Source organism: Mustela lutreola, chromosome 9, assembly GCF_030435805.1.
Source record: "Mustela lutreola isolate mMusLut2 chromosome 9, mMusLut2.pri, whole genome shotgun sequence".
NCBI lineage: Eukaryota > Metazoa > Chordata > Mammalia > Carnivora > Mustelidae > Mustela > Mustela lutreola.
Genome location: NC_081298.1, coordinates 29,933,702 through 29,947,237, shown reverse-complemented (window position 1 = coordinate 29,947,237; position 13,536 = coordinate 29,933,702). Strand labels below are relative to the sequence as shown.

Genomic DNA, 13,536 nt, shown 5'->3' with positions numbered 1-13,536 from the left:
GATAGAAGCAGAGGGACTACTTCCTAACCCATTCTAGAGGAGAGCATTATCCCAATACCGAAACCAGACGATATTATAGGAAAAGAAAGTTACAGACCAATATTGCTCATGAGCATAGATATAAAAGTCCTTAACAAAATAGAATCCAACAATGTATGAAAGGAATTACATGCCATGACTGACCAAGTGGCATTATCCCAGGTGTGCAAGGCTGGTTCAACATCTGAAAGATACTTAATGTAATCCATCACATCAACAGACTAAAGAAGAAAAATAATATGATCATAAAATAGATGCAGAAAAGGCATTTGACAAAATCCAACACCCATTTATGATAAAAGCTCCCAGCAAGTTAGGAATAAAGGGGAATTTCCTCAACGTAATACAGAATATCTACAAAAATCTGCAGTCAACATCACAGTCCACGGCAAGAAACTAGAAGCTTCCCCATTAAGATCAGGAACAAGAAAAGGACGTCCCATCTCACCACTCCTTTTCAACACTGCACTGGAAGTGTTACTTACTCGGTAAGACAAGAAAAGGAAATAAATCTATCTACACTGGGAAGGAAAAATAAAACCGTATCTGTTCGCAGATGACACGACTGGCCATGTGGAAAATATGAAGGATTCAGAAGAAGAAAAAAAACCTGTTGGAATGAATAAATGCCCACAGCAAGGTTGCAGGATATAGGATTAATACTCAAAGGTCGCTCACTTTCCTCTTTACCAACAATGAACAAATGGAACTGAAATGAAAAAAATATTGCTGTTTATGTAGGTATCATTAACACCCCCCAAATGAAACTTGGGTGTAAACTTAACAAAATAGGTGCAAGATCTCTATGAGGAAAACCACAAAACTCTGATGGAAGAAAGCAAAAGAGAACAGCATAAGTGGAGGGTATTATTCCCTGTTCACGGATCAGAAGCCCCAGTAGTGTCAAAATGCCAGTTCTTCCCAACTTGATCCATTTGATCTACAGATTTAATGTGATCCCAGTCAAATTCCCAACAAGTTATTTTGTGGATCTGACAAGTGGATTCCGAAGTTTATATGTAGAGGCAAAAGACCCAGGGTGGCCAATTCATTACTGAAGAAGAAGAACAAAGTTAGAGAACTGACACTACCTGCCGTTAAGACTGACTACTACAGGGGTGCCTGGGTGGCTCAGTGGGTTAAAGCCTCTGCCTTTGGCTCAGGTCATGATCCCGGGATCCTGAGATGGAGCCCCACATCAGACTTTCTACTCAGCAGGGAGCCTGCTTCCTCCTCTCTCTCTCTGCCTGCCTCTCTGCCTATTTTGTGATCTCTGTCTGTCAAATAAATAAACAAAATCTTTAAAAAAGACTACTACTTAAAGCTACAGTAATCAAGACAGTGTGTTACAAGCGAAAGAACAGAGAAATAGATCAATGGAACCGAAGAGAGAACCCAGAAATAAAGCCCCATAAATACTGTCAACTGGTCTTTGACAAAGCAGCAAAAGCAATCCAGTGGAGCAAATACATAGTCTTTTCAACAAATGATGCCGGAATAACTGGACGTCACATGCAAAAAAAAAAAATCAGTGTAGACACAGAACTTATACTTCTCACAAAAATTAACTCAGATGGATTGTAGACCATTTTGTCTAAATGTAAAACAAAAAATGATAAAACACTGGGAGATAACATAAGAGAAAATCCTTTGGATGTTTAAAGCACTTTGGATCAATTTAGTGATGCTTAATCCATGCCGCTTTGCAGGCGTCTGTGGCCCACTGTCTCCTCGACTCTTGGGGGCACCTCACACCCTAAGAGCACCTAGGAAGGTTTGATAAACCTGATGTAAGCCTAAGAATTTGTGGCAGAAACCTGGCTCAGAGCTGCTGGGGCAAAAGTGTGAATATATGGAAATGGCAAAGGGTGAGCTCACAAGGTTAAGGGAACCCATGTACTAACCGGGCATCTGGAACAGAAACCAGGAGCTCAGCGGTCCCAGGGCAGGTACTCAGTCTCTGCCATTCTCTGCACACCCATTTTTCTACACCTGACAGGAACCAAAGCTTCCAGCCCCACGTAACCCTAATTTCCCACAGCTTCCAGGGGAGCAGGATCTCACCCTCTTCCTCAAGCCTGGTTAGAAAAACAGGCAGAAAGGTTTCAGAGCAGTCAAGCTTGGGTTCTTCAAAGCCAGAGGGGACTGTTCTTTTTTTTCTTTTTTTTTTTTTTAATTTATTTGACACAGAGAGAGATCACAAGTAGGCAGGGGTGGGGGGAAGCAGGCTCCCTGCTGAGCAGAGAGCCCAATGCAGGGCTCTATCCCAGGACCCTAAAATCATGACCTGAGCTGAAGCAGAGGCTTAACCCACTTAACCCACTTAACCACCCACATAACCCAGAAGGGCCTATTCTTGTGAGAACACGGGCACTCCACCAGGAGCACTAACCTGAGTGAAGGAAGGGGCAGCCTTAGAGAGAGGACTGTATGGATCAGGGGTGTCTCACTAGGGATCTGAGGGACATTTCCAGAGGCATGACTTGCCACACACAGAGTAAGGTCTCTCTAAGTCTTCAAAGTCAGAGGGTGATTTGTGACACCCTATGATGTAGAAGGTCTCAATGGTGATGGTGGAAAACATGGCACGGCTGGTGGCATTGGCGGCAGACTCAGAAAAGCAAAACCCCGATCATAAGTGCTGCCTCAGAGTAGGTGTGGGTGGGTCCTTCCTGGGTGCCAAAGGGCAACGGATACTTGGCAAGCATGATGGGGCCAAAACCTGAACCCTGACCACCTAGGAGGCTCATTTCTCCTGTGCAAGAAAGTCACACCTCACAGTTAACATTCAGATCATGAAAACAGATGTGAACGGGGGTCTTTCCAAAAGAATTATTTTAAACCACCACTAGGAGCTGCTGATTAAAGACTCTTTTTTTTTTTTTTTTTAAGATTTTTTATTTGTTTGTTTGACAGAGATCACAAGTAGGCAGAGAGGCAGGCAGAGAGAGAGAGAAGGGGAAGCAGACTCCCTGCTGAGCAGAGAGCCCCATGTGGGGCTCGGGCCCAGGACCATGGGATCATGACTTGAGCTGAAGGCAGAGGCTTTAAACCACTGAGCCACTCAGGCGCCCCTGATTAAAGACTCTTAATAGGTGTTTGGTGCCCCACGCACATCCCTTTGGGCCTGACCATTGTGCCGCCAGGCCCAGCTCCACACTGCCCTTTTCTGGGGACAGAAGGAGCCAGGGAATTTGCCCTAGGACCAACTCACAACCACTGACTGAAAGGAATGGCAGACAAACATTCACAGCCCCTCACCCCTCTTGTGAGGTCATTCAGAAGTGACTATTGTGTTACAGATCTCCAGAGGCACGAAGCTCCCTACCCACCCTTGATAATGTACTTGTATGGGCTGCCTCCCCTTCCAGTCCTTCCTGGGATCACCTCCCACATAAACTACTTGTACTTAATCCTTATCTCAGGCTCTGCTTCTCAGAGATCCACACCAACCCACCACATTTCGGTAGAGAAAACAAGTGCTACCATCCAAAGGAGGCACATAAGGAGACAGGGGTGATGTGGGGTCACAAGAGGTAGAAACCTTCCAAGATGCTTCTTGGGGTCCTCTCTGACCACAAAGGCTCAGATACCCAGCTCAGGGCCATACAAGAAAGCAAGTACTCATCATAGCAAACATGCATTAGCCAAATTTACAGAAATGGGAGCATGAAATCACACAGTGCTTTTAACTCAAAATGAGAAAGACAACTTCATCCTGGCTAGACCTCTTGCACCCACCTGATGGTACCTTCTCTCTCTACAGACAAGGAAACCTATGATTATCTCAAGGTTGCCTGGTGGGCAAGGGCTGGGCCCAAAATGAGCTACAGAATCCCCCTGCTAAGTGAATGACACATTTGGGAACTGTGGTGGGACTGGACACCAAACAAGTGCTCACTGACAAAATCCTTATTTTTTTAAAAAAGATTTTATTAATTTGACAGAGCATGACAGCAAGAGAGGGAACACAAGCAAGGGGTAGTGGGAGAGGGAGAGCAGGCTTCGTGCTGAGCAGGAAACGGGATGTGGGGCTCCACCCCAGGATCATGACCTGGGCTGAAGGCAGACGCTTAATGACTGAGCCACCCAGGTGCCCCCAAAATCCTTACTGATAATGTTGCCTAAGTGGGTGCAAAGGCAGCAGCCAGCTCCCCGACCCTGGGAGTCTCAGATTCCCTTTGGGTTGCAATGACTGACTGTGGGTTTAGAATGAGAAAGTGGACTGAGTTCTGTTCTTTATGCTCTAACACTAGCAACTGGTGGACTGTTTGGGGGGCTGGCTGCCAGAGATGGGAGAAACTGGGGTCAAGGACAGGTAGGGCTAGCCCACTGCAGCAGTATGAATAAGTTACATGGCAACACCAGGCACAGGATGTTCTGGGATTCCTCCCTACCGTCCTTTGGCCAGCCCCCTCTTCAGTCCACTGCTATGGACAGTGTGTGCTGTCCACTTATCCTGTGTGTGGTACCACGCCAGAGCTGGGGGCAGGCTGTGAAGGAGGCCAATGCCAAGCTTCACCTGGCTGTGTGTCCACCCATCCCTGTCCTCCCTCCTTGCCCTCTCGGGCAGTCCCATCCCAGTGAGGGATCAGCGGGGCCACGCAGCACTGAATTCCTTCTCCAGACCCTGGACAAACTGGTCGTTGAGAAAGAGCAGTTGACCATGCGGCAGGAAGTGGGCGAGGATGCCCTCGATGCGATCAGCCCGAAGCAGGAGGTTGGTGCTGGGGGTCAGCAGCCGGAGGTGGTCGAGAAGGAGGCGTGCCAGCAGCCGGAGTGTGCCCTCAGCCAGCAGCAGGTTCTCGTGGGCATCCAGCACCAGGGCAAATCCTAATGAGAGCACACCCAGCCATACCACTGTCCGAGGCTCCTGAAAAGGGTCCCCTGCTGCCAGGCGGAAGGCCCCGAGGGGGGCCTCATGCAGGGGCACTGGCTCATCTGATGACTGAGGCTGCAGGTCCATGGGGGTCCGGCCAGATGCCTGCTGCTGCAGCCGGCACATGGAGTCCACCTGCCTGCGGAGAGTGGGTGGGTCACTGACTTCTGTCATCCTTATCACCACCCTGAGAACTGAGAACTGCTATTAACTCCGTATCTCAGATTTAGAAACTGAGCCCCAGAGAGACTAAATGACCTGCTGAAGACCACAGAGCCACAGAGCAGGAAGCATGAGCCATGACAGGAATCCAGGCTCCTGCCTCCAGGCCCTGAACCATTTCATTCCATGTGTTCAAGAGAAGGCAGGTTTTGAACACAGCCCCTTGGGCCAGGAAAGGGCATCAGGGGAAAAAGACCCTGCCCCCACCAGCTTCACAGAGGGCTCCTTAACATAAAGAAATGCAAGACTTGGGTTGCCTGGGTGGCTCAGTTGGTTAAGCATCTGCCTTTGGCTCAGGTCATGATCCCTGGGTCCTGGGATCGAGTCCTACATCAGACTCCTTGCTCAGTAGGGAGCCTGTTTCTCCCTCTCCCTATGCCTGCAGCTTCTCCTGCTTGTTCTCTTTCTCAAATAAATAAATAAAATCTTTTTAAAAAAAAGCAAGCCATGAGAAGTTGAAGTCATGTTCAACTGCACCGTCCAATCTCTCTACCCCTGTCCTACCCTGCAACCCTCTCCAAACAAAAAAGAAAGACCTCTCACGTGAACATTTAGGCTTTAGAAATCACACTCTGATCCCTTCTGAATCACCTTCTGCATTTGGGCTGTGCACAAGCTGGTTTTAAAGGCCTTTGGTTTTCTGTGCCACGGGAGGCGGGGGTGGAAGCCCAGAGAAAAAAAGGGATGGCAAAGGCTAGCAAAGAGCTGTCCCAGAATGTTAACCCCCCCCCACACCCCACCCACCCACCCACCACAGAATGCAGAAAGGCAAAGGATTCTGGCACTTGCTGGCTCCATCTTGGTCTGGGATGGGAAAGGCCAGGGAAAACCACCACATCTGGAACAGTTTCCTAAATGTGCTCAGTGGATCCCAGGCTTTCAGGAGGCTCTGGGATAAGAGTTCCTAGGTACCACATTCTCTCTCCTCCTTAGGGATTCATAAAACCTACACATACACTAATCGTTCTGAAAAGTCCTGCACTGCAAAGCATGTTTAATCCGTTCCAAAGTCTGCCTGCCATGTTCTAGCTGCATAACCTTGGGCTGGCTAAGCTCCTGTGCCTCCTGAGAGGTGGGGATAATAACCATATCTATCTCAGTGGACTGTTACAAGAATTAATGAGTTCATATACATGAAATGCTCCGAACACTTAGCACATACGTACAAGCTCAATTAAGGCGAGCTATAATGGTAATGATGATGATGATAGCATTATTATTTCTTTAACTCCTTTTCATAAAATACTTATGAACAACCATGGGTGACTTTTGGAAACAGTACTCAAACTTTCTGCTTCTTAGTCTGATTCTCTGTACCCTCCCAGAAAACCTATCACAATCAGGCATGTGTTCAATGAAGGCCTGCATTACCTGGCCACAGCCAAAATCTGCTCCTTTCGGAGGAGCCTGTCCCTCTCAGCACCACGTGGTCGTGGGTCATCCGGTGAGTTCTCAGCACCAAAGACGCAGGAGTAGAGCACTCGGCAAAGGCCCGTGTCCTGGGCCTGTGGAGCCCGCAAGGTGTGGATGAGGAAAGCATGGACCATGGCTCCAGGGTGGACACTACAGGGAAGCCAGAGACCTTGGTGAGTGTGAAAGCCCAGTAGCGCAGGCAACCACAAAACGGGTCTCGGAGCATGTGTGGAGGCTGCTGTGACTGGTCATGGGTCCTCCTCCGCCAACCAAGAGGCACTCCCTACCTCTGAATAATGGCGTCTGGTCAGCAGCACTTCTGTCCACCAAAGAGTCAACTGGTGAAGAAATCTCAGACAACCCCAAACCGGGCTCTACAAAATAAATGGCCAGGAATCTTCAAAAGTGTCAAAGTCATGAGAGTCCAGGGACGCTGGGGAGCTGCTCCAGAGGAAACTAAGGAGACAGGGCAGCTGAACACACCACGCCGTGTGGTCCCCAGCCAAAAGGGTCGTTTCAACATACAGCATTATTAGGACAACTGGAAACAGCTTAAGTAATAGCCTTGATCAGTGTTACCTGATTCTGGATGTAGGAGAATGTGCTCATTTTTAGAAAATACACACTGAAGTACCACTAAATACAGAGGTTAAACGGCACCGTAGAGGCAGCCAACTTTATTGTCAAAAGGTGTACGGTAGTCTTTGTAAGAAAACTCCTGAAATCTTCTACAAGTTTCGGAGTACTTAAAAATAAAGTCGACTAAATAATGGCACTACTTGGGGCACCTGGGTGGCTCAGTGGGTTAAGCCGCTGCCTTTGGCTCGGGTCATGATCTCAGGGTCCTGGGATCGAGTCCCGCATCGGGCTCCCTGCTCAGCGGGGAGCCTGCTTCCCTCTCTCTCTCTCTGCCTGCCTCTCTGTCTACCGTGATCTCTCTCTCTGTCAAATAAATAAATAAAATCTTTAAAAAAATAATAATAATAATGGCACTACTAATAATAGCAGCGTCTGGCTGACTCAGTGGCCAGCCAGAGGTTGGGAAGGCAGCCGGCACACAGGAAGCTGGTATCTTGATCTCTAATTTAGGGTAAGTAGATCGTCCGTTTAAATTGGTCAAGCAAGAAGTTTCGCGAAGGCACTTTGAAAACTGCCGCCCGCTGACCCGCGAGTACCTCCGGTGACCCCCACCCCAGCCTCATGAAGAGCACGTCATCAGTCTTCGCCACCGTGTCCCCCCAAGTCACAGCGAAATGGTAGCGACCAAACCCTCACGTCACTGTCTCGCGCAAGCCTGCGGCGCAGTGCATTTCGGGAGTTGTAGTTCCTTGCTCCTGTCAAACAGCCCTAAGAGGAGCACCCCAACCGAGTGTACTGCCCCTTCAGCCTTGGAGCCGCTGTCCTCCGGGCCTCAACTCACCCTTCCTTCCTTGCCCGCGGACTTCTACTCAGAGGCCGCTCCACTCCGCAGCAGGAGAGCAATGGCGGCTGCGCGGCCCCTCAGCGCCTGCGTACACCGGTCGCGGGCGCGCACACGAGCTGACGCGCGCGGGAGGGGGGCGGGGCGAGGCCCCCCCAAGTCAGGTGGGGTCCCCACGTCAGGTGTACTGTTCCGGGAATGGGCAGGGGTGGTGTTCTGACACCTGGACGCTCCCCCACGGCTTTCGCCCTCGGACCAAAGACCCCTTGCTTCGAACTCCCAGCGGGACCCTCGCGGGTTATCTCCAGACCGGGTATTGGTGGAGTCCCGCTGCGAGGCCTGGAGTAGCCGAGCCCCAGGCCTCCGCGAGGGGGCGCAGCGTCCCGGAGCGTGAACCTTCCGGAAAAGGCCCGGTGGCCACATCGTCGCGGGCGGGCGCGGGTCGGTCCTCTGCGGTCCCTGCCAGCCTTGTGAGGCTCGTGGGGCCTAAATAAAGGTGCGGGGCCGGTTCTCGAACTGGCCTGTATGCGTGGGAGTCACTGGGGTGCCCGTTAAAACGCAGATTCCTAGGCTTTCTTCGTGGAAATTGTGACTTTAGGAGAAAGATGCATGTTTACGCTGTCGGTGGGGGAGGGTTTGGGCTTGTGGATTTCCGCAGCAGGTTAAGACCAGAGTTCGTTTTGGAATAGAACGATTTAAATTTGTCCCCACCCTGTCACCAGCGGTGTGAATCACTTCATTGGGCCCCAGTGAAGAAGCCCCCGTAGGGTTTAGCAGGCTTACCAGTTTATCTTCATATTCCCACCACTAACAAGGTGACCCATCTTTGAAGGAGGTCATCAAAGTAAGGAGAGTTACTTCACACTGAAAGGGGCACTGTCAGCCACCAGCCTCTAGGGACAAACGGTGGGATAAAAGCCCTACCCAGAGGTGTTTGGGGCCCTGCTAGGTCTGTCCTGAGCCTCACTGCCTACCCTGGGTCACGCACCTACACACTCTTTTAGCTACTATGGCCATGTGAAGGGCTCAAGACCCCGTGGTCCATGCCTCAGAGCCTCCACACCGGCTGTTCCCTCAGCCTGGAATGCCCTTTCTTCCCCTTCTTTTGCCCTTCCAGATGTGCTCAGGCCAAAAGAGGGGCAACCGCCTTGCCTGGACTGTCCATTAGCATTCAGTTGCCCCTTTGCACCCATTGTTGAGGGTCTGTCTGTGATGGTGACGTCTCCCAGGGGGCATACCCGGGCTAAGGTACTCCCCCATTCTCCCCAGGGCCATGCACACTCCTTGGTGACTGAAGAAATGAAAGGCAGGGCAGCCCAGGCAGGGACCCTGGAGTCAGGACCCTCCAAGGGCAGGGGATGTATTCCTGGCCCCTCTGGCCATAGAATGTGGGTGGGGGAAAGTAAGGAAAGCTAGAGGAAGTGCCCAGGGTGTGTGGGCATTTTGGCCACAGGTACAAGCCATAAATTGTAGATGGATGGGCAGACCCAGAGATGATGTGGGGACCCAGTCACAAGGCTGGGGGTCATGGTGGCTCAGTTCCTGGCTCCCGGACCCTATCACCCTTAGCCAGAACCCATGTCTGCTAGCTGATTACAGCAGAAAGCTGGCAGAGGGCTCTGGTTGCTTGGGGCCACCTAGCATCTGGAACACGGTATTCTAGCCTCTATCCACTCTGGGCAGTGAATCCACTCCAAGTCCCAGGCCACCAAGGGGCTGGCTGGCCTTGTGTGAAGTATGTGAAGGAGACAGCAGTGAGAAGCTGCCTGAGCCACTACGGTGGAGGGCTGTGAAAGACCCAGATGGGGGTGGTGTCCTGATAAGGAGGAGAGAGGAGTCAGGTGCCATTGCCAACTTTTTGCAGCCTTCAGCCAACCTGTGCCTTCCAGGTCAAAACCCTGGAAGCTGAGGACAGCGAGGCAGGAAGGAGCCTGAGTTCCCCAAGATGCTGCAGGGCCTTCCTGCTGAGGGAAGAGCACACATATTGATTTTGCTAAACAGCTGTGTGGGGTTGATGTTATTTACAGTCTAATTCATTCCTAAGTGAGGCAGCATGTGAAGAGGTCAGGGTGTTGCCTGGCCTAAGGTAGGCACTCAGTAAATCTATAAATGTTGACAACTGTTAATACAGAGGCAGGATTGGAAGAGGTGTCAGAGAGGTGTGGATCATCACTGGAAAGCAAGTAGGACTTTCTGGTCTGATGAGAGTCAGAAGCAGAGAGTTGGACGGGCTGAACTTTCTAGTGCTTCTTGGAGTTGTAAGACCTTCCTTGAAGACCAAATGGAACAGCCTGAGTGGGATGGAGGTAGCATGTGTCGCACGTTCGTGTGTGTGAGGTCTTCATAGTGGTTACCCTACAGATCATGGCTGGGCCAGGCATAGTAAGTACAGATATGGGCTTGTGGGATATGGGCAGAGAAAGAGAGAGAGAGGTAGAGACAGAAACTGGGTAGAGAAGGAAGAAAAGTAAAATTAGACAAAGCACTACAAAAAAATTAGAGGAACTTCAAGGAAGCAGGTTGCTGGATTTAAGACCTGGCCCACCTGTCTAGAAGTGGCTGGAGACCACACTTCCTATCTTTTCCCCTCCCCTCCCTCTGGCTGTGGGCAGAGTTGCCCATCACCCCTCTCCCCAGCCCTGCTATTCTCCATGGACCTCTGAATTGGGGTGGGGGGGCTGGTATGCCTACAGCCTTTTGCATTGGCCCCTTCCCCAGACTCCTACCCTCCACTACTGTCTGCCCCACGTCAGGGCGAGGCCTACCCCTCAGTGCCCCTTTTCCAGTACCCCTTGGTGCCCACCACTGCGATGTCTGCACAGTGACTTAAACTGATTCAATTTGCAAAGCAGTTTCCATTCCCCACCTACCCAAACCACAGCATTGTCGTGAAACACTGGTGAGCAGGCTGGCTTGGGAAGTTCTGCTGCTGCTCCTAGACATCAGGACCAACTCCCTGGTCTTACTTACACACCTCCAGAGATGGAGAGCTCACTCCTTAGAGACAGCCCCATTGGTTTTTGACAGCTGGAAACCCTTACCGATGATCTTGAGTCCTCAGGCTAGACTAGCAGAGCAGCCACCTACTTCTGGATGTGGGGAGGGCAGTTGGGTGGAATCTGCCAGCCCCAGGCAGTGGATTTTTTTAACAACTCCCTGATTAAGAAGTCTAGCTGTTTCTTGAAGAGTAGAGTAGCAAACTAAGAAGAAGGAATCTGCCTTTTCGAGAATCCAGGCAGGCTGAGATTAAATTGATAAGGTTGCCCTAGAACCAAGGGGACGAAAGTCAGGCAAGCATTGTCCCTTCATCCCCCTGCTCCTCCCTAGATCACCTCAGAGATGGCATTGCCCTGTGCAGGCGGCCTCCCACTGGACACGCAGATGGCTTCCTCCTCTCTCTCCACCACATCCCCTTCCACAGCTTCTTAACTGCTACCTGGACTGGTGCAGTAGGTTACCAGCCTACACACAACACCTGGGCTTTTCTGCAACCCATCACCAACATGACTGCTCTTGCCCATGTGCGGAATGGAAAGAAACTCTCAGCCTAGACCCCTCTCTTTTAATTGTCTTCAGGCTCCTCCTTTTTACCTGATCTTGTAATCTTGTAATCTTCACACTGGCCCTAAATCATAACAGCCCTAGCAGACTCTTGTAGGGCATTTGCTGTAGACAAGACTCTGTTCTGAGTGCTTTACATATACTAACTCTATTGATCCAATCCAAAACCATTCGAAGGAGGGTCTTTACAATTCTCATTTTTTTTAGATGTGGAAGTTAAGACATGGGAGATCAAGTAACTTTCCTGAAGTGAACACATGTGCTAAGGGAAGTGTACATGTCAAGAGATTTCAGCCTGCCCCCTTCCTTCCCCTGGTGTGTCCCCTTCTCCCCTGTCACCTCATAGTCCCCCTAGGGGCTGGCTCAGCCCCTGCTCCCAGCTCCAGAAGGCCATAAGCCTCCTCAACCCCAGCCCTGCTTACCTTGTACAACCCAACCCTGGGAGCTCCATCTCACCCTCAGGGAGCCCTGGGCCCCATGGAAGCCATCTTGGCTGGGCTCCAAGAGGATGAGGCCATGTGTGATTCGTCCTTTCAAACAGCCACGCTTCCTGAAGGGCTGACAGCCAGAAGGCCCCACCAGGCAGCTCAAGCCCAGCCACGTGAGGCTCCCTCCCCTCCCGCTGCCCGGGGCCTGGCCGCTGACTCAGCCTGGCTGCTGCTGGCGGGTGCAACCACTCCCTCCCAGGGGCGTCTGCTGGTGCGGGCAAGGTGGGGCAGACTCAGCCCTTGCCTCATACCCCCTGGCACCCCACAAATTCCTGTGTGGGTTGGGTGGGAATGCTTCTTACCTTCTGTCCCATAACCAACTGTCTTCTTTGAACAATCGGCTGTGAACAAGTCCACATCCTGTGGCATTCTCTCAAGGCATGACTTTCCTGGCCATAGACCAGAAACTTCTCCATCATTACTCAACTTCCCTCTCCTGATTGTTTCCAGATTCCACAAGGCCGGGACCTCCTGTCTAAACATTCCTCCTCTCTGCACCTACGGTTTTCTTGCCTCTGGAAAGTGGGTGCCTTTGTGCTCAGTTCCAAGGTTGAGGACTTTTTAGAAATCCCAAGTTTTCTAGAAGGCTGTGGATGGACTCAAGCCAATGACATACAGCCAATTAACTCCAAGGAGTCACTTTTCAAAGAATCTGACCTGCAGAAAAACTAAAGACTAATATTCCCATATAGGAGAGTTAGAAAAGAAGCTGGGTTTAAAATGCTTGAGCCCTTGCCACTATCACACCAGCGTGGGTGGGTTCAGCACTGCAGAGAAGTCTTTGCTATATACAACAATCAGATTTTCCTCAGATTTTCCGGCTAAGAGAGAGACATTGAAATTGACCTATTTTGCTGAGCAAATGGAGCAACAGAACTCTCAGATTCTGCTGGTGGGAAGAACGGTATAGCAACCACGTGGAAAGTGCTAATGCTGAAGGAACACACTGCAACCCAGCAGTTCCACTCCAGTTCCAATCCATTCAGGATTATATCATGCGGAATAACCTATCAAGGGGAGAATGGAAGTGTTCTATATCCTGACTGTGGTGCTGGGTACACAACGGCATGCATTTATCAGAACTCACAGAACAGAACTGTACACTCAAATGGGTGAATTGGGCTGCATGTAAATGATATCTTAATTTTTTTTTTTAAGTGAAAACTGGAAGAAAAAAATGTAGGATGAATAATTCAATTTAGGAGGAGACCCATATGATGGAATACTATACAGCAAGGAACAGGGACAGACCACCCCCCGCTAAAGGAAACAAATGAATCTCAAAATCATGCTGAAGGAAGCCAGACATAAGGGATGCCTGGGTGGCTCAGTCAGTTAAGCTTCTGCCTTTGGTGCTCAGGTCACAATCCCAGGGTCCTGGGATTGAGTCCTGCATCAGGATCCCCTGCTCAGAGGGGAGTCTGCTTCTCCCTCTGCCTGTCTCCCCCCTCCTGCTTGTGCGTGTGCGCATGTGTGCTCTTTGACAGATAAATACAATCTTTAAAAAAGAATAA

General features: G+C 50.4%; 1 protein-coding gene across 4 annotated transcripts; it reads right to left on the bottom strand.

Moving 5' to 3' along the window:
* Window positions 1-3,951: 3,951 nt before the first annotated feature.
* AP5S1 (adaptor related protein complex 5 subunit sigma 1) lies at window positions 3,952-13,476 on the bottom strand. 4 transcript variants are annotated; one of them, XM_059133844.1, is made up of 4 exons: window positions 12,325-13,475; window positions 6,841-6,927; window positions 6,512-6,703; window positions 3,952-5,057 (listed from the first exon to the last, which is right to left on the bottom strand). In XM_059133844.1, the coding sequence occupies exons 3-4, from the start codon at window positions 6,685-6,687 to the stop codon at window positions 4,631-4,633; spliced, it is 603 nt and encodes a 200-aa protein (XP_058989827.1). In that variant the 5' UTR covers window positions 6,688-6,703; window positions 6,841-6,927; window positions 12,325-13,475; the 3' UTR covers window positions 3,952-4,630. The 4 variants fall into 4 exon arrangements, with proteins under 4 accessions (XP_058989827.1, XP_058989825.1, XP_058989828.1 ...); XM_059133842.1 differs by lacking the exon at window positions 12,325-13,475 and adding an exon at window positions 7,974-8,105; XM_059133845.1 differs by lacking the exon at window positions 6,841-6,927 and having other exon boundaries at window positions 12,325-13,476.
* Between the last annotated feature and the right edge of the window lie 60 nt (window positions 13,477-13,536).

Bases quoted from the DNA above. Each gene is read 5' to 3' on its own strand.
- AP5S1 (XM_059133845.1), bottom strand. From the start codon at position 6,687: ATGGTCCATGCTTTCCTCATCCACACCTTGCGGGCTCCACAGGCCCAG. The intron at 5,058-6,511 runs GTAATGCAGGCC...CACTCTCCGCAG, and splicing joins CAGATTTTGGCTGTGGCCAG to GCAGGTGGACTCCATGTGCC.